General features: G+C 42.9%; 1 protein-coding gene across 1 annotated transcript in view; it reads left to right on the forward strand.

Annotated features, from left to right (window-relative positions):
* Window positions 1–1190: 1190 nt before the first annotated feature.
* Window positions 1191–26014, forward strand: part of MUSK (muscle associated receptor tyrosine kinase) — a 56948-nt gene continuing 32124 nt past the window's right edge. The window contains exons 1-5 of the mRNA XM_065861552.2: window positions 1191–1357; window positions 5608–5734; window positions 8395–8546; window positions 10260–10387; window positions 10907–11048. Of these exons, the coding sequence (XP_065717624.1) occupies window positions 1279–1357; window positions 5608–5734; window positions 8395–8546; window positions 10260–10387; window positions 10907–11048 (628 nt within the window). The 5' untranslated portion in view covers window positions 1191–1278. The remainder of the gene's footprint in view (window positions 1358–5607; window positions 5735–8394; window positions 8547–10259; window positions 10388–10906; window positions 11049–26014) is intronic.

Genomic DNA, 26014 nt, shown 5'->3' on the forward strand with positions numbered 1-26014 from the left:
GGTTCAGCAAGTAAGGGAAATTCCCGAGATCTCAAAGCGCTTTTTACTGTAATATGTTATGACTACACATTCTCTTTTCTCAAACTGTGCCTTTTAGTGCAAAGCTCACATCTGCTCTGCTGATAACATGATGAAAAGTATCTGGAGTCATGTTCCAGGGGATCATCATCAATGAGATTCTCCCCAGCCTGATTATTTATCTTTTTCTTTTCTGCATATACAGATGTTGCCCCCACATCAGCCTTTCCACAGTGGTGAGACTGATTGCAAATGCTCTTCATATATAATAATAAATATTTATGCTAGAAAAACAGAGTGTACAAATGACTCGACACTTTTGAAAAGGATGATGTGGAGTGCTGTGCTAGGATGGGGCAAGACTGAGTTACTCAGGAGACCACCTCAAGTCTGATGCTCCTCTAAAGCTTCCTAGAAAACAAGGTCTGATTTTCAGTGTCTTGATTTAGGAAGAGACCTGGTGGATAATAAGATATTTCTGAGAGATTAATAATGTCAGTACCCAACAGTTTAATTTCCCTACAGCAGTGCCCAAGTCCCCTGGGCTGCTGCTGATGTTGAAATGAAACGACCCTTTTCTCCCAGAGTATAAACATCACTCCTGCTGTGGATATAGACTGTTTTGGGGTGCTCTTTTTTTTCTGGTGTGCTGCAGTGGTTCTCAAACACTGACAATCTATTTGACAAAGAGGGGCACTTTCAGTCCCCAATGCCAACCTCTCCTCCTTCAGCAAATACATCTGGTAAGAAAAGAAATGCTATCGTGGCATGTTGCAGCCAATCATGAAAAGTTATGATAAGACAGAGGGAGTGTGTGTGAGCAAGAGAGAAAGGAGAAAAAATGAAAAGGAGGAGGACTAAGCTGAAGGAAAATCCAATGGCAAGCATATTTTCCGCTACTGCACTTACACAGTGTTGAAATAAAGGCCTTGTGACTTTGCAATGCTGGGGTCGGGTACTGCCCTGGAAAAACATTTGGTCATTGTGCTCCTCTCTGTTTGCTTAGAAGGAATTCAGAGGGGATTTGCTTTCTCTTGTTTCATGAGGTCCACACTTTCACACTGACCGAAGTGGATACGCACCACCTGGCCACGTCCGTCACCACTGCCGGGTGGTAGAATTCCTGATTATACTTAGATCCCACAGACCCCACTCCGTCATTAGCAGAGAAGCTCTGCTCACACACCGCCCTTCGAAATGGAGCTGGCCGGGAGCTCCACACACCTCGTCTGAAGGAGCCGGGTGCCTTCTGGATCAAACATGAACGACCTGCTGAAGGTGGCCTTGGTCCATGTCCTCACCCTGGCAGCCCTCAGTGTGGCCGAGACTCTCCCAAAAGGTTTGCCAGAAGGGGCTTTTTCTGCTGCTTGCTGAGAGAGGTTTTGCAAAGGGGAAGGTGTCTCTGGTAATGGTGGGGTGGGTGGTGCAGTAGTGATCCCGCCACGTGCAGAAGTGTGCTGCCTTCAGCAGTCACTGCTTTTAGGAAGATAAAAGTGAGAATAATCTCATATTTGTGCCTGGGATTGAAGATTCTTTGTCTAGTGAGAGCACAGAGTCCTGTTGTAATGGGCAGGGGAAATGTTTGGGTTTAGCCTGGGTGGGATGGACATTTCTCATGTCAAAGGAAGCTTACAGGTTTTAATGCCTGGTAGCACCCATTGCTGCAGAATCCAAGATTTGTGGTGTTCTGCATGCCTGTGTATGCTTATAAGTATATAAAGATCAAAGAAGAAGTAAATAGCTATGATGTTTTTACAGAGCGTATGTATATAAATACAAATATGCATGGTTTTTATTGCATGTAATGTGGAAGTTATTATACCTTCCTCTCTTGTGTGCACACATGTACACAGACACAGGCACAAACATGAGAACTGAAAAAAAATCTATTTAGAAAAGCCTTTGAGGTACAAAGCACAAAAGTGGTCTTCTGGACATGCTGTCTCGTAAAGCTGTGGACAAAAGGTTTTGCTGCACTATGATTGTCAGGAGCCATTCAGAGCATATCAGAAACTTTGCAGCTTCAGGAAAACAAAACAGAACAAAACCAAAAAATCTAAAGGAGGATGCCAGTAGTCACCTCTTATGCCAACACTGATGCTCTTGCAGGGCTGTGCTCGCACAATTGTTGGTCAGGTTGGCCTCAAAATGAAAAAAAACCACAGTGTCTTCTTTACTAAAAACTTCTGAAATAAAAACTATTATTTTGCTAAGGCATTAAAATGACTTGATGAATGTTGGTCTTTTTGAAAGCTGTGGTAAGACAGGATTGGAGAGACAAGAAACAGAAAGGGGATTGATTTTTTTCCTGGTGGCATCATGCAGTGAAGAGATACGCATCCTTTCCTAAAATGTCACAGGTGTCAGAATTGCCGAGTTTCCTGAGAGAGGCTGAAACATGACTGTAGCCCAGAGATGCCCTGTAGACATTTTGCAGCATTAGCTGGAAACACAATTGAGTGGTTTTTGACTGGAGGAACTGCAGTGTCTGCAGGTCTCTGCAATACTGCAGGGGACACTAACTCCATTTTCCACTTGGCTTTATTTGCCTAGCTTGTCTTGTTTCAAAAGTGTGAATCCAAAACCAAAGCCAAGCAACTTGGGAGCTTCTGGTGGGCTGGGGATAGAAGAGGATTTGGCTTTCTGACGGGGCCCATGACCAGCCCTGGGTCATTCTGCTGTTTCAGGAAACCACAGCTGACACCCAGAGAAATGGCACCTGTGTGGCTTTACAGATATACAAATTAATTGATTTGCAGTGTTATTTAAAGCCACAGAGCTACCTAAAACAATGTCAGAGAGCCCCAGTTGATGTGCACAGAAAGGTCTGGGGCCACTTCTATATGCCGATAGATATGTCTGTACATCTTTTGGATTTTATTTTCCCCATGTTCAATTCTGGTAACGAAGGCAGCAGAAGTTTTGATCGCTTTCCTGAGGAAACACTGTCTAACACCAACACCTGGGCTTTTTGGATGGCTTTTAGAAGCAGGCAACATCTCAGCCATTTTGGGGCTCTCTCACTACCTCACAACAAAATGGCGGCACCTGCCAGCGCTTGCTGTCCCCTGCAGACACCTCGTGTCCTCCAGACTCCCTCCCTCTGTCCCCACACCCGCCTACAGGAGTGATGCCCTCACTTTCCTGCTGGCCTAGCGCTCGGTTTTAATATTGGAAAGGTAAAAAAGAGCATATGGGAAAGTGACACATTGCTTTTCTTGCTTTTTGAGGATGTAGAACTTCGGAAGGCAGCTGTAAAAAAAACCCCAAAAGTTCCCAGTCTGCTTTTACTATAGGTAAAGTGCTATCGATTTGGACAGTATCTTGTACAAGTATGAGGATTGATTCTGGCCTAAGAACTGTGTGCTGGTTTTCAGAAGATGCCAGATCAGACCCCATGTGGGCAATATTGCTAAGGATACTTTTGTCACATGTTGAATTAAAGAGATACCGTGAAAGTACTTAACTGTTTCTAGTGAATTTATCAATATATTAAACTGACAGCCCTTGTTTGCCCAAAGAATAAAATACTGTCATTATGCATACTGGCTCTTGATACAAATCTAACTTTATCCTTCATGAGAACGGCCATGCTTATCGTGACAACACAGTTATAAAACTGGTTGCTTTGAATTGTGGTAACCATAAAAATTTACATTTCTCAGGGTTAAAAAAGCATCCTTCCAGAGATCAAGGCATGTGGACAACAGCAATAAAAACATACTGTGTAAAATTGGATTGTAAAATTCCATTTCAGCCAAACTTAAAGCCATCAAAACCCAACAAACTCTGTAATGAAATAGCATCGTTCCCTTTGAAGTAGGCAGGGTAGCCATTCGTGGCAGTTATTCTCCTAAGACAACCTTGAGTAGCAGAGAAATTTAGGCTTTATGAAAATTTTCCACTTGATTCCACTGGCCTGGGATTTGTCTGGGGTGCAATGTGGATGGTTACTTCTATTTAGTGTGACCTGAAATGACTCAATAAATTGAAGCTTGATACAATTTGAAGCAGTGATCTTAAACAACGAATCTGACACAGATGTTTTTTAACTTATATTTAGTTAATAAAATCTGTAGTTCTACCTTGGTTGTAGTTTTAGTATCTTTTTATATAAGTATAGTCATTACTGCTTATGAAATCTGAAGTCACAGAATTTAGAAATATTACTAAGGTAGATTTGTTCTAATGACATTACAAAAACATTAGAACTTTTACATAAGTGTGATAGTGGAAGCTGATCCTCTCTTTCTCTAGCTTCATTGCAGCTGAACTCTAATGACATTCTAATCTTTACTCTCATGTAAACCGAAAAAGCATTGAGGTAAAAGCTTTCTATTATTCCAAGACACTTAAATGGGAGCATCTTGTATTTTGCCTTTCCCTCTTTTTCATTGAGGGAGGTGTAAAATTGATGTAGTGTATTTTTTTGCCTAAATTTAAATCTAATTGTACTGAGGAAGGCCAGAAGATACTGCGTGTGCAGGACTGTCCTGTGAAAAGACGCACAGTGAACCAGATACTGCTGCAGTCAGCGAGGAACAGGAAGATTCCCGTGTCTGCTGAACGTTTTCGAGGTGGTATGTCAGGAACATGGTATGAAACTAGTTCATCTCAGCACAGCTGTCAATGAAATCCAGTACAACAAATACTGGATGAGTATCCCTCGCAGCCATAGATGAGAAGTCATTCAAGTGTCTTTGGAGGCAATGGCTGCAATGTATACCATGCACAGGGAAAGCGGTTTGCTAGATGGAGCCTTTGATCCCTTCCAGCTGTGCTTCAAGACTCTCACCAGGGTGATGGAAAATGTTTCCAAAATGTTTCTAAATATATGTTCAAATAATGCATGATAACAGGTCTGTGATAATAAACATCAGACACAGCTATGAGACTTCTAACCCTGGTGCTGCTTTGCTAGAAAAGGTGATGAAAAGAGGATGTGTGCAGTTCACACCACAAATCTGGAAGACCTGGAAGGCCTTTATGAGCCTGGTTTTGTAAAATGTAGTTCTGTATAACAGGACTGTTTTAAAAAGGAGAAATAGTCAAGTGGAACAAACGCAATATTAATGATGAAGAAGCCCAAATCTCATGCACTATGCATTAACAAGGAGGCATTGTGCCCACTCCAGGGGCAGGTCAGCTTGGCTTTGATTTGTGTGCTGTTCCTTGCACTCCCAGCCCACGCAATGCCACCCCCATTGCAGGAGGACAACCTCACCTTTGTACTTGCTGTATGGCATCCACTGCCGTGCACCTTGTGGGAGAGGAGGGTTAGAAACAAGGCACACACTGGGCTTGTTGGATCTGCCCCATGCTTGGGCCACCCTCTTTTGCACCCTAAAGAGAGCACAAGGGAAAATGCAAAACCTGCAACAAACAACAGAAGGCTGGAGCTACAAATGCAGAGGTACCTGTATTACAGTGAACACATGGAGGGTGTACAAAACACCTCTGTACTGGGGAAAAAGCCATGGAGTGACCCTCCAAGGACACAGCTGCCTCCACATAAGGGGTCTGTCCAGAATTTGTGCCTCTCTTCAGGAGGCACCGTGAGGTTTTCTCATTTTCTCTTTCTTCACACAGCTCCCTTGATCAGCACGCCTCTGGAAACTGTGGATGCACTGGTAGAGGATGTCGCCAAGTTTGTCTGCGTAGTGGAGTCGTACCCTGAGCCAGAGATTACATGGACACGCAACAGCATTCCCATCAGGTAGGGAGCAGCCCCAGCCCTCTCCATCATCTCCTGCCAAAATTATCAGTGCTTTCCTTCCTGATAAAGGAGATATCTGGAAACATGCAAAATGGAAGAGGATGAGTTGCTGTAATTATATAGGAGTCTGTATTCCTTAGGGAATGATAGGAACACCTGGGGGTTGCTCTTGCAGATTCACACACTTGAGTTTGGAGATGGTTTCTGCTGCAAGAAATGCAAGGAGCTTGCTTTTCAGCTTCAGACAGTGCAATGGTCTGTTCCTCTGTTTATGGATTTACAAAGGAGTCGGATGCTGCATAATATTTAAAAGGAGCATTGCCACACTTGTTGCATGGGTGTCTGTAATGTGCTTGGAAACTTTGCATGAAAGGGGTCCTAATCCTCTGGCCCTGACCTTGTTGCAGGATGGAGTACTAAATTTCCATGGATGTTATTTCCAAGTCAGATCACCTTTCTCCTAATTCCTTCTCCATCAGTGACGCCATGCCTGAAAATCAAATGTGGGAAAGGAAGCTGTTCATGCAGGGCCATGAAGATCACATGCCTTTTTCTCTCAATGATCTTTAAAATTTCTCTCTCTCTCTATGTTCTAAGGTCATATGAAAACCAGATTGTTTCTCACTCCAATCCCCACTTTCAGAAGCTCAACACACCTTTCTAAAAGCTATCCCATCTCTGAGACACAGTGTTTTTTTCAGAACATCGACCAAAAAGGAAAATACTGATCAAAAACGCTCTGCTGGTGAGGCCAGAGCGCTCAGGTGCTTCATTCACTGAGGTTTCTGCAGCAACGTTAATAGCAGCAACTATTTCACTTTCCCAAAGCTGTGTTGGCACTAATAGTCAGTGCTGCTGGATACAAAAGCTCAGACCAAACACAAGGAAACAGATAGGCTGAAAATATTTTTGTTACTTTCCAAGAACATGGATGAAAGTGTTTGCATGATGGAAAAGCATCAGATCAGTGGACTTTTATTTCTGAAAAAACCACATGTTTATGTGTCTCTGTGTTTGTATGTATGTATCAAACTTCAAATAGGTTAGTTATTGCAAGCAATAAATGTAAGTTCTTTTATTTACAAAATTTTCTTCTCTTGCCAAGGCCCCAGCACCCTGAACAAATGGCTAAGCTAGCCTTGAAAACAAAACAGTGTGTAAACATTCAGCTTCAATGGGAATAGTGCAGGACAGAGGCTCTAGTCAGCACTAGTCTTCTGGAAGTGCCTTTCCTTTTGGCACCAAAACTCGTGCAAGTCAAGCAGCAGGTGCCCTGCAGTGAGGGAAATGGTTACCTGCCCCATCTCCCAGGACAGAGCTGCCTGGGATGAGCCTTCCTCAGGGAAGAAATGGAGTGGACCTGTACATCTTGGACCATGGATGAGTTCATCATACTCTTTCTTACCATGGTGAGAAAGGGGAACGAGATACAAGACTGAAAGGTGACAGGCTGTTGAAAGGAAATATGTGCCTGTACCACCACAGTTGGCACATTCATGTTACTCGGTGGCTGCTGTACGATTTTTAACAGTAAAGGACAAAACAGGACATATTTAGGCATTAGGTATTTGTGAGACCTTGGCAGTCAATCCTCAGGTCAGATCCCTTTTGCTACTGTTCATAAGAATCAAAGGTCACTTGGATGAAAGTGCTTTCAGAAAGCTTCAATGAAGGTGTGAAAATCAAACATGAGGGAATTTATTAAATGTTATGCAAACTTTGTTCCACTGAAGTTTTATTGTAGTTTTCCAGTTTTGCAATGAAAATCTAAGATCAGCCCTCTGCTTTCTCTGCACCTTTCTTTCTGTCTCTCCCTTGATTTCACACAGACACACTCACACACACACACATACACACACACACACACAAATACATACACGTATCCCCATATCCCCTTGCTCTATGTGAGGATATGTAGGGTTGATCTTTGCTCTGCAGACTATGTTAAAATATCCTGGACCTTTGTTGCTCCAACTTCAGGGCTTTTCTTGACATTCCTCAAGTCTCTAGGTTAAAGCCTACTGTCATTAAACTATAGCTATCCTTGCAACCTCTAATCTTTAGATGACTTCTTTTCTTCAGCACATTTCTTTCTTTGCCTTCTCCCTGCATACCCCCCAACCTGTCCCCGACAAAACCACTCCTGGATGCAGACACAAAAACACTTGGGTTTTGGTTTGTGTCTTTTTTTCATGTTAACAATCTTTCCATAACATGATCTTTCTAGTAAGAAAAAAAAAGAAACTGAAGAAGGTTTCTTTAAAAGTCTCCAGCCCGTTCCAGTTGCTATATAAGCAGTCCTTCCCTTGCACTGAGTGATTATATGTAAAACAGGACCCAGCTGGATAGGATTACTTGTGCTCATGCCTGCCCTTGACCAGACAGAAATCCAACTGTGATATTTCTCTTACCAGCACCTGAATGACAGGAGAATTGCCACCATGCTGGTGGTGATCAGAAACTGCATGGTCTAGCGAGGACCAAACCAAATCTTGAGGCCCAGCTCAAAATTTTCAGTGCCTTACCTTCTCTTTGCAGGTAGAAAATAACAAGTAAACCATGTTGCCATTTGTAGAGCCACCAGCCGTCTGCAGATACAAATGCAATTGCCCCCGTACATCCCTGGCTGTCCCCCTGACAGGCTGTGCTGTGTCCTGCAGGCTGTTTGACACTCGGTACAGCATCCAGAGGAACGGGCAGCTCCTGACCATTCTGAGCGTTGAGGACAGTGACGATGGGGTCTACTGCTGCACAGCGGACAACGGGGTTGGAGCAGCCGTGCAGAGCTGCGGGGCTCTCCAAGTGAAAATGCGTAAGTGGGAATGTAATTTCCTCCTGACACCACAGGATTATAGAATCATGGAATAGTTTGGGTTGTAAGGGACCTTCAAAGTTCATCTAGTCCAGCCTCCTGCCATGAGCAGGGACATCTTCACCCAGATCAGGTTGCTCAGAGCCCCGTCCAGCCTGGCCTGGGATGTCTCCAGCGATGGTTCATCCACCACCTCTCAGCAACCAGGGCCAGGGTTTCACCACCCTCAGTGTAAAAAATTTCTTCCTCAGGTCTGGTCTGAATCTCCCCTCCTTTAGTTTAAAACCATCACCCCTTGTCCTATACCGTGTGAGTGTGTAATTGAGAGCCCAAGCAGACCCTAAGTGTGGCCCCCTGCGGTCTGTGTTCAGGGCAGATCCGTGTTCCTGTGGGGCTGTGGGCAGCCCCTTGAGGCAAGACATGGCATATTGAATCATATATTGACTGAAAGCAGTTGTGATTATTAATTTTGAATCACACACATTCATGCTGGTAACAGGGGAACTGTTTGCATAGGAGAGGATGAAAAACAATGCTTTGAAGAATGCACTTTTTATGAAACTTCATAAAAGTAGTACAATTTGATAGATTAGACCTCTGTAGTGATACTGCATGAATATCTTGTGAATTTTAAACAGAAGATTTCTCTAATTACCTTTATGTCTGAGTATGGAAAAAGCAAGTAAGTGCTGTTCAGATATTCTTAATAGCAGTCTTGAAAGGTCTGGAGCACCATGGTGTAAATCTCATAATTCCATGAGCAAGGCAGAGGACTGGTTCTTGGAGAGGACTATATATGTGCTGAGCTTGGTGAAGCTGAACTCACATGGTTGAAGTTATTTACATGAACACTCAAAAGGGCAGCTGAGATATATCCTGGCTAAAGCATCTGTTTGTAGGAAAGGATTTGTTTGTGCTAATGAGCATGACCCTCCAGATCTGGTAATTCTGGGGCTCCTCAGCACCCCAGTCACCTGCAGATGGGGATCTGGAGTTGATGCTCTCTGAAGGTCATTTTTCTGTTGGTTCAGTATTGTTCAAGAGAGGCGAATGTTCAGGTCTCCCAAAAGGCTGAGATGAAGATCTTCTTTACTCCCAGCTTGGAGTAAGCTAAGCCATGTTTTTCTTTGGGTAAAATTAATTTAAATTTGTCCCATATTAACTTCAAGGGAATGTGATTTTTTTTTTTTTTTCCTTTAGCGATCCTTTCTGCTTTTTACTAGCATAGTTATAAATCCTTCAATTAGGGACATTAATTGACTTTACATGCCCTTCTGGTTGAGCCTGGAGACAAGTCTGGGTTAAAACTATTTCAAAACCAATGCACTCCAGATCTGAGCTTTCACGCAAGACACTGTTTATGCAGTGAAGAATGTCAAAACCTGGAATGCAAATGTTCTTCAATATTGGAAATACTCTTATCTGGATTTGGATTTTAGCCCAGGCTCTAATTCAAATGGCTGAGAAACTCCACTCCTGAAAACAAATAACCCATGCAAGTTAGCTGCTTTTGTGTCCATAAACTGAAACTCCGAATGCTGTGCTTTAGAAATTTTTTTCTTTCCAAGGCAGCTCATGACCTACTAAGACTGCTTTATCTTTCAGGGATGTACAGAAAAAGCAGCAGAAAATTTGTTATAATTTTTGAGCTTGTCCTGTTCTAGTGTTTCTTAGCTGCAGTTCAACTTTAATTTTTGACTTTTAAAATTTTAGGACCTAAAATAACCCGACCACCTATAAATGTGGAAATAATAGAAGGGTTAAAGGCTGTTCTTCCATGCACTACTGTGGGGAATCCAAAGCCTTCAGTTTCATGGATCAAAGGAGAAATGGTTGTAAAGGTGAGTAGAGAATGAAATTTAAGTAAAGTATTTGCTAGATGTACTGTGTTAAAATACTAACATAAATTACAACAGTTGTAAATTCTAGTTGCTAGGAAGCAGGCTTTTGGAAAATCCAAGGCTCAGCTCATAAATGTCTGCATCTGCAATAATTTTGCCTATAAACCAAACATTCTCTGCATATCTATATTTTACATTATATATATTTATTACTACTAAGTGTGGCCAAATTATGCTGAATGCACTTGTGAATGTTTCCATAAATAAGAGCTGCTGAGCTGTTTAGCTGAGATTCAGGGCTCTTTTGAAGTCATAATTCACTCATCTGCAAAAATAGGGATGGGTGAGTGTGTCACACCAATTCTGAGCAGGAAGAGCTGACCCTAAGTCCTTCAGTTTCAGGACAATACATATAATTTTCATGTATGTAAGCCCAACCTTTGCAAGAACATATTTGATGCTGCTTGCGTGCATCTTGCATATAGAATCCTCCAACTTGATCCCTCCTTCCTCCATCAGGAGAATGCTCGCATTGCTGTCCTTGATTCAGGGAATTTAAGGATTCACAATGTTCAGAGAGAAGATGCAGGACAATATCGGTGTGTAGCAAGGAACAGCCTGGGCACAGCCTATTCAAAACCTGCAACAGTGGTTGTGGAAGGTGAGTAGTGCTTGCACCGAGCTCCAGGTCCATGTGCCAGCTCCTCCTGTATACCTGGATAACCTGAATTAACCTGAGGTATCACATTGATGTTGACAAAAACATCTTAGAGGATGACCAAAAGGCAGAAGAAGGGAGGGGAAGAGGAAAAGGGAGGAGGAAAACGGAGGAGGAAAAGGGAAGGGAAGGGAAGGGAAGGGGGAAGGGAAGGGAAGGGAAGGGAAGGGAAGGGAAGGGAAGGGAAGGGAAGGGAAGGGAAGGGAAGGGAAGGGAAGGGAAGGGAAGGGAAGGGAAGGGAAGGGAAGGGAAGGGAAAGGAAAGGAAGGGAAGGGAAGGGGAAAGGGAAGAGGAAAGAGAAGAGGAAAGAAGGGAAGGGAAGGGAAGGGAAGGGAAGGGAAGGGAAGGGAAGGGAAGGGAAGGGAAGGGAAGGGGAAAGGGAAGAGGAAAGAGAAGAGGAAAGAAGGGAAGGGAAGGGAAGGGAAGGGAAGGGAAGGGAAGGGAAGGGAAGGGAAGGGAAGGGAAGGGAAGGGAAGGGAAGGGAAGGGAAGGGAAGGGAAGGGAAGGGAAGGGAAGGGAAGGGAAGGGAAGGGAAAGGAAGGGAAGAGAAGGGAAGGGAAGGGAAAGGAAAGGAAGGGAAGGCAAGGCAAGGCAAGGCAAGGCAAGGCAAGGCAAGGCAAGGCAAGGCAAGGCAAGGCAAGGCAAGGCAAGGCAAGGAAAGGCAAGGCAAGGCAAGGCAAGGCAAGGCAAGGCAGGGAAAGGCAAGGCAAGGCAAGGCAAGGCAAGGCAAGGCAGGGCAAGGCAAGGCAAGGCAAGGCAAGGGAGAAATAGAAAAAGTTTGTCCACACCTGCTCCTATTGCTGGTTGATAGTGAAGTGGACGATTTGTGGAGGGTCCTTGTCCATGGCAGTTTTGTCTCTAATGTGATATTTGTCAGTGTAAGGATTCCCAAATATGTTTTTCCTTCTGACTGATGGTTTCCAATATGCCAGCTTATTTCTTGTTCCAAAAGTCACACTGGACCCATGCGTTATCCACTATGGCTTGTGGAGAAAGACAAGTAGAAAGCTAATGGCCCTGGAAACTCGCAGCAAAAAGCCTGATCAGAGAGAGCTGTAGCTGCAAACAGTGGAGCATTTTGCAGCACTACATGTATGTTGCTCTCCATTTCCTCTGATTTTCCATCTGAATTGGTTGATTCTTCAGGTAAACAGAGCTTCTCTCTTTGAGGACTTGAAAATTTTCTGTCCAGTAAACCAAACACCAGATTGATTTTTCAGTTTCTGGTCTTTATGTGCTCAGTGTCTGTCTCTTGTTTACAGAAGATGTTTGCTTTGTGGTACAAATCATCACCAGTTTCAGAGTATTGAGACCAGTGGGCTGCAGGGAACTCAAACGTAGGCAATGAAACATTCAGTGTTCCTGAATCCTATAAGAGAAGTTGGGTTAAGCAAGATTTTGTGGTGTGGGAGGAGGGTTGACTGACTCAGTAGATGAACTAATTTATATTTCTTATTCAGAGTGACCATACTGTAGAAAGAGGGGAAGGGTCTCCATTTGCATAGTGAGCTTCGAAAGACTGTTGTAGGTTTCATTTGGCCCAAGACTGTCTGAGGTTACTTAAGGTGCATCCCATTTCTAAGATGACCATTAACTTCTGGGGACAGGGTCAGATATATTAGATCCAACTAAAAATTACTGCATGTCTGCTGTTCCCGTAAAAAATGCTTTCATTTCTCAGTTTGCAGTTTTCATTTTTATTTTTTAATAATATTTATTATTTTAAAAGATCTATTCTTTTAAAGCAAACTTAAAAAATTTGAGCAATGATTTTATGTGAGTAATGTGGAAAAAGAAGGTGGTGGAGGCCTTTCTTACTGGAAATGATTTCTCAGTTGTTCCTGATATTTGTTAGCAAATGGAGAGAAGGAGACAAGGATGCTCTTGGTGCTGCCCTGCATGGGCTGGTCCCTGGCCAGCACAGCCTCTTTGTCTGTCAGTCACCAGAGTTCAGGTGATGAACTACTGAACTCTAACCAGTTGGTGAACTTTAGTGTCCAGAACTGGGTTAAGATTTTAACTAAAAGGGTTCAGAAAAGCCTGTTCTTTCAGACAGTGTTTTTTGCCAAGTTTGGGGCAAAGCCACATAAATTTGGACATGTGATGATGAAGCAGATTCTCTTCTTAAAAGGCAGAATCTATTGGGGATGGAAACATGATCCTGACTGCTGGTTCTGTGGGAAGAGCCGGGATCTTCATGGTGGAGAGTGCTGAGCCCACAGAGAGCATTGCTGTCACTGAAAGGCTGCCTGGGGCACCTGGAGGGTGTTAGCAGGAGAAGCAAATCATGGGGCATCCCCTTCATTTGACACCAGGGAATGGGCACAGGAGGTGGAGGATGGGAAAGGAAAACCAGAGGCCAGCATTGGCCAAGAGAGCCAAGTGAGAGACCATGAAAGGTAGGCAGCCCTCTTGCTGAAGCAGGTTTGCACACTATTTTAGAATCTTGGTGTGTTCTGTAGCAATAGAATGACACACCTCTGGTTTAGCTCCCAGGGAACACCTCGGAGGAGCAGGGTTGGTTCTTTCTGACACATGCTGGAGACACTATGAAGTGGTCCTCCACCAGCAGGCTGGTTTCCAGCTGTGCAGAAGCTGCATGAGTGTACTAAGTCAGTTTTCCTCCGTTCAGTTCCTTTGTCAAATCAGTTACAACCCATGTAATTTATGCAAAAAAGGACTAGTAGAAGTACTGGCATGAGGCACAAGTGCAATAGGCAGAAACAAGCCTTCTCCACAGCACTCTGCAAAGGAAAACAAATGACCAATGATCAGTTTGCTGGTTCTGTTAAAATTAGGGTGTGAGGATCACTTCCTATCGCTCCTATACATCCAGAAATGGCTACAGGAGGTAGCATGTGCACTGAGATAAAGGAACAATATGATAATCTTGGCTGTTTGCCATTAAACATGTTTTTAATTTCCTGGACGTTACGTTTCTGACTTGTAGTTTTGTATTAATTTCCTATAATCTTAAGCATTTTGCTAATTAGCTGTTTAATTGCTATGTTATTGGTTTTGATAATGAACACTTCTGCTAACCCTGGAACAGAAGTGAAGCAGTACCTTGCCAAAGGATTTAGACAAATTTCCTATTGATTGCTGTACTGATGCCCAAAGTGAATCTGTGGCTGAAGAGTTCCTGGATGATTCCAAGACTCAGGAATACGGTGGAACAGAAGCTTTTGCTTGCTAACCTGATCTGTAGTTCACACAGATGTCTGAAGGCTTCAGGTTATTGACAAGATGTTGGCTGAGGTGACTAAAGTGTTCCATCCAGTTTTATCTGAAGACCAGTCCTTTGGAAATAAATGGGAGAGTAGCTATTGCTTTCAGTAATGTTAAGAGTTGTCTCAAATGCAGAAATTCCCACTGATGTAAGTGAAAACTGAGGGCAGGGTATAGAATTTTAGCCTGTGCCAAGAATGTATTTCTTGGCCCTTGCCTGAGCATATTAGATCTGTAGGGTTTGCGTGATAGGCAGCATTGGTGAGACATCGTCTGTTTTCTTTCCTTCATGTATCGGACAGCTGTTTGTGTAACATAGGCTGTAAAACAGGAGGAATTTCAGTTTTCATTGCTATTTGCAGTGACATTGATCCAGTCCACTATTAAGACCAGTTCAGCAAAAGCTATGAAAGAGCTCATCAGGTTTAGCTTCTGGGCCTGCTGCCTAGAACTCTACACCCTCTACGGTCCTCACAGTTTGACATGTGTAACAATGATATTTTCCATACCCATTATGTATAAATTGTGTGACATTGAAAAAATACATTTAAAGCCATGAGCTCTTGCCTGGTAGATGCATGGGAATATTCCTGTTATGAGCATAATTATCACTTAGACACAGAGAGAAACTGCCTGGTAGGCTGGTAGGTGTTTTTTCTGTTGCCTGGTAGGTGATTTTTTGTTTTTTTAACTGTATGAAACAAATTTCACTGGATGGTTTTGCTTTAATCTCTTGCTGTACCTCTTAGGTGTGGTGCTCATAGCCAATATTTCAAGTGTAATATATATAATTTCTGCATCAAATAAGAATATTCTACGGACAAACAAGAGTAAACCAGGATGTTTTGCGATGACTTGGTCACCTGACTTAGGATCTGTATTCTGCAAGAGTTTTTTGCTTTGTTTTGGAGAATGTTTTCTTATCTCTGGGGATAGAGGGAGGAAAGTATCACTTCATGAATTGGTAGAATGGGCTTCTGTCCTATATGTCCTTAATTCTTTAAAACAGAAAAGTCACAAAAGAAATTGAAAAGTCATCTGTGAATTGCTTACAGTTTAGAAGTAACAGCTGTATATAGATGATGCATAAGGCTATAAATTTCTTTATCAGCCTAATTATTAGCTTCAACTATAGAAAAAACATTTTCTGGAAACTGCATTATTGCTATTAACATGTATGGAGGGTTGTGGTGGATTAGGCACTAGCACAACTGAAGGTAGAATGTTCTTCTGAACGTTCTTCCTTCCATTCCAACAGAAGCACATGTGTGGAAGTGCTCTGCTGTAGGAAGACAGTCTGAATTGTCTACTGTGCTTTTTAGCCTTATGTACTTGGACTTTGTGTCCAGAAATCCTGAAAAACGAGGTTTTTCTTCCCGTAAGGATAAAGAACAACCTTCCTGTTGTGCCTTTCTAGGCATTGCACCAAGCCAGTGAAACCTTCAATGGCTTCAGTTTGCCCAGTGATGCATTTTTAATGTTGAACAAGAAAGAAAAATGCCATAAACCTATGGACTGTAATGTGATCGGAAAGAGTACACAGACAGTACTGTTCATTGTGTACTGAGTTAGATCCACCTCCATCTTGTGATTAACATGAAGTGAAGCTCGATCTCCAGCCTGTGGCACCAGAGAGTTGTTGAATTCAGAAGTTTTGGAGTGTACGGTGCGATAAGGTTTGGTTTTGAAGTAACCACTGTACAAACACATATTTAGAAATTAGCAATCATAAATCTGCCAGGAAACAAATGAACAAATTAGCTAGGACAAGTACTGGAAGATCCAGTATGCTCATCAAGAAACTAACTGTATTCTCCATATATTTAATTTAATTTTTGGATCAAATCTTCTCTTCAGTTTCCAGCTGGCTGAACAGGGCATTGTTTGAAGGCTACCAATCCTTTTTTTTTTCCCAGGCAATTTCATTCATCCCTCTGTCAAATTGTTGCTGCTCCACTTCCTCCTGTGCCGCTATGTGACAGCACATGAAGCAACCATATCAAAACAAGGGCAGAAGCAATATTCCTCTCTCTCTCCTGACTTAGACTTTGTCTGTTTTTGCATTCCAACTCTTGCAGATAGAAGTCTTTTCCTGCCCACAGTTTATTGCTTATTACTAGCTACTAAAATAATACTCTGCCACAGGCCACAAAAATGCTCCCCTATAAGCCACTTGTGAGAGCTGCATTAGCCTTAAAACTACGAAGGTTTTCCTTGGAGAATCATCCCTTCAGAGGAAAAGATCTGCCAGGACATGGGTAGATCTGATCTAGAATTTTTTTAATAGTTTTGTCTAATTCTTGGATACAGTGAGGGGACAGCAGACTAGATGACAATAGAAAGCAATGCTTTGGCTATTTAGTGAACAGACTATGCTAACAAAATTAAGAGCATTAGATTCTTTCAGCCATTCTGTGGACCTCTTACCTAGTCTTGGGACAAATTTGCATCACAGATAAATCCAAAGACAAGAAAGTCGCACCACAATTCAAGTAATAAGAATGAAAGTACGTATTTGGTCCAGCTAATCTGTCAATTTGAATGGACCACATTCCAGAGATGGGCTCTATTTCAAGTAAAAACTGACTCCAGATGTGCCATCCAGGAAGTTTTCTGCAGTTTTGTGTCAACACATCTGTGCTTGGTGTAGCCAAAATGGGAAAGGGAGATACCACAAGACCACCAAAGCAGCCACTCAGCCAGCACTGTTTCCCTGACTCTTGCCACTTCGCATGTAGATCACGTATTGACATGAAATCCGAGTTTTTTATCTGTGCCATCTTCTGAGGTAGGATATTTTGGGAGAGACGGATTGCCTAATAGCGGACTGACGAGGAAGTCTGAAGTTTTGCGTTTAAGTGCTGGACAAAATTTCCTCGGGGAAATTCCGACACCGACACTGAGGAAGAGTGTTTGTCTCTGTTGTGGGCAGAGACAGAAACCCTGGGAAATGATTGCCTTCCTTGTCCATGGTGTTGCTGTTATGTGTACCAACAGGCAGTGTCCTATGGCAGTTGATGGTGAAAACTGCAGTTTGGTGTTCAAAATCGCAAGAGGTTTTGGGGAAGGGGGCATTACAAGGGAAGAAAATAGTACTGAGCTTGCCTGTAATTACACAAAAGTAATTGACTGGCCTCAGTGGGGTGGCCTGGGCGCAACTGAAAGCCCAGAATATCTCATTTAATCTCCTACCTACTGCATTCACTGTCATCATCCCGAGGTTCTCAGATGCTGCAGATACAACCGTACCCTTAATTACAGGGTAACAGGGCAAGCTACAGGAGGAAGAAAACTGTCCCAGACCTTCAGCAAATGAACAAACAAGTGTGAGCTATTCAGTTTATTCCTGAGGCTTGCTCTGCTGAGATGCAGCAACAAGGTGCATGCTATCTTCGAGTAATTGTCACGGAGTGGCCTCCTGCACTAGGGAGCTGTAAAACAGGCCTCCCAGGAGCAGGAGATTTCTGACAAGGCAGATATAAGCAATTCTTTCTTAATGGGAATTTGAGGTTCCTAGTTCCCTTTTGCAAAACCTCTTTCACCTAACAAAGAGTTTGCGAAGGCACTGAAGAGTATATGAAGTTCTCACACCATTGCATAAATTCTGTTTTAAGAAAAAAAATAGATACTGTAGACAAACCCTCATTGGCTTGTAAACTCTGTTGGTAGCTGGGAAGCATATGCTTCCTGTACAACAACAAAGAGAGCTGGGGATAGAGAATATTCACAGCTATCAGATAAAGGGGGCCAGAGCAAACTGATACAACTGTCCTGAAGTGACTGTGTTTTCACACTGAGAAACCAAGATAGAACTGGGGCTGAAGACAGAGAAAGAAGGGTTTTGAAGGCATCCTTGAAATTGTATAGAATCTATTTAGAAGTCCAGTTTTGATAAGCTGTCTGTACTATTTTTCTGAGACTGATGTTTTCTGCCCTCTAAGTTCCTCTTCCATCTTTGTGACTCAGGTAGCCTTGGTGGAGGTGAAAGCCCTGCTCTTATTTTCCACTATGACTGACTCTTCCAAACTGTACAACTCTAGATGTTGTTTCTAGCACTAACACCAGTTTTACTGTCACACAATTTTTCCAGGGTGTATATTCCTATAGTATGAAACAGAACGTGTCTACTGTTGTGCTACTCTGTGTAGGAATGGTGCCCTCACCTATCTGAAATTGAACGTAGCCCAGGCAGCCCCTCCTGAAAAAGACATCTCAAACTAGGCATTGAGAACAGGGAACAAAGCTGGATCTCTGTGTTAGGAGGGACTAGCAGAGTTTTTTGCTTTGGAAACAAAGCACGCGCAGTGGATAATGTGAACAGGGAACAGGTTACTTGCTGTCACCCCAAAATAAGGAACATCCTAGCACCTACTGCCAGCAACACTTTAAAATAGATGAAAGGAAGTACTTTCCACATGGTGTGTAATTAAATTTATGGCACTGCTGTTACCATTAGTAGAAACCAGATGTCAGGATGCTGCAGGGGTTATCTCAGTTTTGGGTATCCCAGTGATTCCCATAATTGTCTGCTCTATTCCTGAGAATGGGAGAGAGGGAGACTTGTGTGCAGCTGTGGATATTTCAGTATGTGCAGACAGACTGGTAGCCTTAGCAGAGGTTGTGATGGGTCATGATTGTGACTGGAATAAGCAGAAGACTTGCTCTTTGGCTCAGGAGACTGGGAACTTCTTTTCCAGTTTCACATGCAGTAACAGGTAATGGCAGAGTTAAATGGCACATAGTTTGCCTCCATACTGTAGAAAAACCAGAGAATGGGGAGGTTTAGAAGAGTCTTTCCTTCTAAGAAACAAGGCACATACATATGACCAGTGCCGACATGAAAAGCATTTCCTTATTCATTTCCTTGGGAAGTAATTTGAACATGTTATCCTCACTTGTCCTTGAATCTGGTGTTTGCTCTGTATATAGAAATGAACACTTGTACAGAACAGGTTTTATATAGTTACACAGGATATAAGCTATCTATTTACATTTTACTCCTGGTTATTATAGCTTTACATATTTGCAGGGTCTGCTTTTAGGATTCCAGAGACATCTACATGCGATACAAAGTCTTTCACAGCTGAGAAGTTCCTGTGCTGGCAGGTGCATTTAACATTACAGGAATCCTTCCGCTGGTGCAAATTGTTCTTTCATCCATAAATCTTGAAGCTCACCTTAAAATAAGTTTACCTTGAATAGGTATTGCCTTGTTAAGAAAAACTTGCTTTGATTTTAGACAGCAGGCCTTAGAATCTGAAGGCATATGCTTCAGGATGGAGATACTGAGGTTTCCTCCATTTTCCACAAAGATATTGGATTGTCCCTGCCATCCATCTCACAGCCTCAGGCTCCTGGTTGAGTGTCTACGTGTTGCTGTGTTGTCTGGCCTGTGCTGCATGAGGTGTTAGAACTGCTGCAAGCCCCAAACCTCCCAAATCATGCATCAGGAGCCAGAAGAGCATGGAGGTTTTGAGATTTTGTACAAAACATTGATATATCAAATTGGTTGGAGGGTTCTTTTCCCAGATTATCATGATAACCAGGGGAGGAGCAGGCAGGTGATGAAGTACTGCTTGCTCACAGTGCTTCCACAGGTTCTTCTACTGGGCCCCATACCTAACAGTGCTGTTCCTTGAGAAACAATACAGTGGTTGTGTGCATTTCCTACACCATTTGTACATGTTTTATTTTTTTTTTTTTTTTCTTTTGATTATCTGTATACACGTGGCTCTCTGGAAATAAACATGTTTGGATGGGGACTAAATACAAATAGGTAAGCAATTTGACAGAGATAAGTGGAAATGCCTCATATCAGCTTTGCCTGCGGCATTTTGCTCCTTTTTGCGATTACTTGGTAGGCTTGAAAAAAGAAGACGATTGCATTTTCATAAGAAACACTCAGAGATCAAAGTGAAACTGACCTTGCAGTTATCTTTGGATTTAATTATTAACCCAGTAGTTTTGGAAACAGGTGGGAGGGTGGCAGCACGCCCTGAGCAGTGGCAAAGGTACAATTTCAGCCGTTCCCATGTGGAGGTGTGTGGTGAGCCATGTGCAGAGCCCACTGCTGATGCTGTGAGAGGAGCTGCTGACTGTGCCTAATGAAGATTTTTTCTGTTCTCCAAGCTGGTTTTTGGTCTTGTCATGTGAGATACAAGAACTATGCCTCAGTTGTTCAGCCCTGGCTCTTGGCATGTGATTGTCTGCTGCACTGTTGTGATTTAATCACAGCCTGCAACTAGGACCACGCAGCAGCTTGCTCATCTCCCCTCCTAAATGGGATAGGGGAAAGAATCAAAAGGGCAGGGAGAAACTCATGGGTTAAGATAAGAACAGTTTAATACAGCAGCAAAGGAAGAGAAAATAATAATAATATTAACTATATATATATATATTAAAAAAAAATAAAAATATGCACAATGCTATCACTCACCACCCGGTGATACCCAGCTTGTTCCCGAGCAATGAATGTGAATTCCAGTCATGTACAGCTGATCCCAGAAGAAGAGAGATCTGGACAGCAGTTCGTGCTCAAACACAATCACACTGAACAGCTGGTCCCAGCAAAAAAGAGCAGCCCAGTCTTGAACAGCTGATCCCAGAAGAAAAGAAAAGAGCCAGAAAAGCCAGCCCAGCTATATATGGAGCATGATGTGTACATTAGTAGTAGGGAATATCTCGTTGACCAGCCTGGATGCCAGTCTAGGTCCTGTCCTGTTGTGCTCCCTCTCAACTTCTATGTGCACCTGCATCTGGAAAGTTGAGAAAGTCCCTGATCTCCTTAGCAACAGCCAAAACATCAGTGAGTCCTCACATTGTTTTCATACCAAAAAGAAAAAATGAACTATGTCCAATAATGTGTTATCGCATTATTCTCATACTAAATCCATAACAAAAGACTGTACTAGCTACTAAAAAGAAAAGATTCTAGCTATTGTGAAGAAATTTAATTCGATACCAGCAAAACCAGTGCACTCACATAGCTTGGCGTGGCTACCTCTGCAACTCCTGATCCTCAAGTGTGACATGTGGTGTGTTCTTAGCCCTGCTATTTTAAGAGTTGTTGGGATTTTACACTGGTCAATTTGAAATGTCAGAAAACACAAATTCTGCCACTTTTATGTGTTTACAAATGTATGTCAGACGTTGCCTCACCTATCACCAGTAGGAAGGAAATGGTAGCCCCTATGCTTTTTACCTCTCCTTGGCTGTCTGGGTTATGCTAGTCAGGAAGAGTGTATGGATGTGAGATGAATGAATCTGAATGAGGATTTAGATGACTGCACTTCTCACTGGCAAAAGACTGCGAACAAGTTGGCACAAGTTTATGGTTCTTCAGAGCATATAGGTGGCAAGCATAAAGGACATAATATGGATTAGTAAACAAAGTCCAAGCCCAAAGAACTCCTCTGTAGAGAAGCAGACATTTCAATCTGTCACACTTTAGGTACGAAAAAGCTACAGGAACATTGGTAAATGCGAACAAAAAATGTTTGCAGTTTAGCTCCTAAATGCTCACACATGAATAGTACGCAGCACAAAGGCTTTGCCAGGGTATATATGTCAGGAAAGTTTGTGAGGTGATGTGTAGCTTACAGTTCTCCCAGCAATGCAGATACATGGGTTCTCAACACAGCATCAGCTGTACCAGAGGTAAACACCTTTTGCACATGGGAGTTGCCTTTACCCACTGTATTTTGCAGCTTAGATTGAAAATTTTCAATGTAAGGCGTGGCTGTAATCACCAAAAATGCTAATTTTCATGACAAAAGCAAACATCAGGGAAAGTGGAGCAGGTTGAGATATCAGATCTGACAGTATGGACATAGCAGGTCTGGCTCATGTGTTAGACCAGGCCCAGACTTCAGTGGGAAGGGAGTGTGCACCCACTGTCACAAGGTGGTTGCTGATACAGGTTTAGCTCTCGGTGGCCTTATCTTGGTTTGGACTATCAGGTATGCTTTACACTGCACCAGAACTAGTGTTAAACTCATGGATGGGCATACGCGTGAATGTTGACAGGCTGGGTTAATTCACTTACATTGGCTGTTGCTGGTGTTCTCTGAAAACTGAGGTTCACCAAAGCCAGTGAAGGCTCTGGAAAAAGAAACAAACACCCCACATCCTAAAACCAGTGTTTGACTGGGCCTGGTGCATCAAAGCCGACGTTAAGGCGTTTGAAACCCTGACTAGAAGAGACGTTCTCCTGCAGCAGGGCTGTTTGCATGAGGGTTCCTGTGAGCTCTGGACATCATTTTGTCATTTTCCAAAAGCAGCAGCATGGCCTCAGGCCATACAGGGAGCAGCCCGGGTGCAGAATGGCTCAATCCAGCCTGCTGCAACAAAAATACAAGCCTTACCCAGTCAGGGGCAGATATCCTCCAGGACTGCAGGATTTGCCCCCAAACCCTGGAAATGAAACCCAGATCAGCCAGAGACGACAGGAAAACAAAGTCACCTGGAAAGAGTTAGCTGTTCAGACTGGGGGATGGGATTGGGACCCTGCTTTAATCCTTTTATAGTATAAAAGTTTCGTGACTGAATTAAAGCCCTACTGTTTGGACTGGATGATGTTACCTAATTCTCAGAAATGAGAGCAGCTGGCTGTGGTGCAGATACCTCCTAGCAAGCCCTGCAGTGCACAGCACATCATTTAGCAGAGCTGTAAAAGAAAGGACATTTATGAGGGGGCTTGGGAAGGAAACTTTATGTGCTGGCTTGGCTTTTAGCTGGCCAGATTTCATTTCCATCTCCTTAGTTTTATTTTACACTTAAATAAATAAATAAATGGAACTCTCTTCACCCACCTTCCCTAACATTTTTTCGCATGCCTTTAGGTAAATTCTGTGCTGAGATCCTGAGGGTCTTGACAAGAATGTTGTTAGTCTTGTGGTGATGCAGATAAACAGGCAAAGGTCCTGCCAAAATCCGCTTTTGGGAGGATTTGGAAAAGGAAGGCAGGTAACAGAGATGTTAAAAATCACCTGATTGTTGGGAATTTTCACTTTGTGGCAAAATTAAAACAAAACCATGTCCTGAGCTCACCAAATACTGTGAATTTCACAAACATTTATTGGCATGTCCTCTTCCTTCCTCTTCAGCCTTTCCCCCACCTCTCTCTGGCAGTTGCTTAGGTTGACACCATCAGTGTTGCCATTTCTTCCTTGCCTTTGCCTCTTTTCTTTCCTTGCCTAATACTGTGCGGAAAAAAAACCAAATAACAACACAACACCTCATTGTTTTGGGGTCTGTGTTCTTCCATTTAGTTACAGGACAGATTTTCTTGCTGGTAAGTTTGCCAAAATGAACCTTGAGCTCAGCCTGGTGGTCTCGCTCTGTTTTGCACTGGTGGAAGGTAGCACTGGCTGCTCTTGCACAATCCATCCTGGCTTTTCCACAGCACCTGAGTCTGCTGGCAATGGCAGTGTGGCATCATCCACCCATAGGTTATGGGGCTGAGAAACAGCTGAATCAATTTTTTTTAATGCTGTTTCCCAAAGCAATGAAAAGCACTTCGGAAAATATGTCCCTGTGTATGCCATTCTGTGGTGCTTCAAAGCCCATTGGGAGCTGAGGAATCCAGCCCTTGGATCAAGGAATTTCTTACCTGGAAAAAAAACCTAAAAAACCCCAGGTTATTCCATTCACAGTATCTAGAGCTAAGTACCTAAGTTGAATAGCTAAACTTTAGGTAACTTAAAAGCAAGTGAATGTGAGTACTTGAAATGTTAAAGCATTAAATCTGTAACTTCAATTTTGAAAGACCTGGAAATGCACACACTGGCCCTGGGGGTAATAGGAGCTTCCATTCTTCCATACATTGGAAATCATCTTATTCCAATATAGGTCTACTTTTATTCAGTTATCCCTCCCTGTGCTAAGTAATACACCTGCAGTACTTTCCACAAGAAATGTGAATGCTTAATAGTCGTGGCTGGAATTTTTTACCCCTGTATTTGGTGTTTTAGGCTTAAATGGCCTTCTCTATGCTGGCAGTATTAATTAAGCTGGGCAGGATCTGAGCAGCAGAGTTGTCAGGCTGGCAGTGTCCCAGCAGCACACTGGGAAACTGACAGCAGCATGAGAAAAGCACCAGGAGCCACATTCTGGGTCTGGGAGTTGGCTTCAATGGGAGTCATGTGCACGTAACTGCTGCCAGGGGACTGGCCCAAAAGTCTAGTGTTTTTCTGAACAAAATATAAAAGCAATTATAAGCTTGGCCTGGGATGCTCATGGCTGAATTCATAGACATCTGGTGTTAATGGCCTGAAGTGAAACTTCAGGCAAAGGTTTCATTTTGCTTATTATTCATCAGGAAAGCCCCTGGCCAATGACTGCAGCTTTCCTTCTTAGCGTCGGAGCTTCATACTTGCTGTGCTGAGGAGCAAGGGAGATGCAGCAGCCCCAGTGCTGCTCTGCTTTGACTTCAAGCAAGTGGCACCAAGCATCAGCAGTGAGGGACTGCTTGGAGACCACAGGAATTAAGAAGCTGAATGTAACACATGTCCTTCCACCCTTTTCACTTCACTGACATTCAATTTAATCTTCCTAAAAACTGCCCAGAAACCTGTTGGATGGCTGTGCTCCTAAGACAAAACGTTTCTGTGCTGAAGTGTAGTCCTACTGCTGCCTATTCACAAGCAAAAGATGGTTTTGGGCTCTTTGTTAACACAAATCTCAGTCCCTTCCTGGGCCATGACTTGGTGAAAGAACTATGTGGAAAACATATACTTTTTTTAATTCTAGCTGAAATTTTGCACATGAAGTGTTCCCATCCCAAATGGTGGGGACAGATGTTCAGTTTCTGAAGAGATCCTTATTGGTCTTCTAATTACCCTGCACTGCAAGTCTCCATCTAGGAGCAACCAGTGGCCAGTGCCAGCAGGTGTGTCAGGAAAGCAGAGACACAGAAGACTGTAACATGATCAGATATGTTGGTAAGGAGAACCATACAGAGAGAAAAAGTGGCAATCAAGGTATCAGACTTGTCTGAGAACTCCAAGAGAAACTCCTCTATCTACAAAAATTTCTGATGGAAGCTTTTAATCATTGCTGTGCAGGCCAAAAGACAGAGACTGAGAATTACTCTCCAAGTATGAGAAACTGGAGTAAGGAGCGACAAAGAGCTATTCACCCTGCTTCTGCACAGACATTCAGACATCTCCACTAAAAATTTTGGGTCAAAACTAAAATGTTCCCTATGGGAAATATCTCTCTTCTCTGCTTTCCTCTATGTGGTCCAAGTACAGCAGCTGAAATACAGCTTGTGAAGGCCATCAGACTTGTGTTTCTGGATTGAAATATATTTTCAGCAAAAGTACTTGAGTTCTTATTTTCACAAAGAAAAAAAAATGGAGCAGGGAAGTGCTTGTCTTGCGTATCTTCAAACTGCCCAGTAACCATAGTGCCACAAATGAAGCAAGAGCAGTAGAGATGAAAAGTCACTTTAAAAACGTACTTCCCTCCTGCAATCTCAGCTTCCTAAAGTCTTTGCTGGCCATTACCCCATAACTTCATGTTAGACTTTGTCCCCTTAGGTTATGTTTTTGTGGCATGGAAAATGCTCTGGTTTACAGCTCTCAAGTCCTAATCACTGTCATCACACCAAGGAGCTTATCTGACCCTTAACCTTCATAGTATGTGACTTTGCTGGTGGTTCCCCTTGATGGTTTTGAACA

This window comes from Patagioenas fasciata, chromosome Z (assembly GCF_037038585.1).
Source record: "Patagioenas fasciata isolate bPatFas1 chromosome Z, bPatFas1.hap1, whole genome shotgun sequence".
Taxonomy (NCBI): Eukaryota; Metazoa; Chordata; class Aves; order Columbiformes; family Columbidae; genus Patagioenas; species Patagioenas fasciata.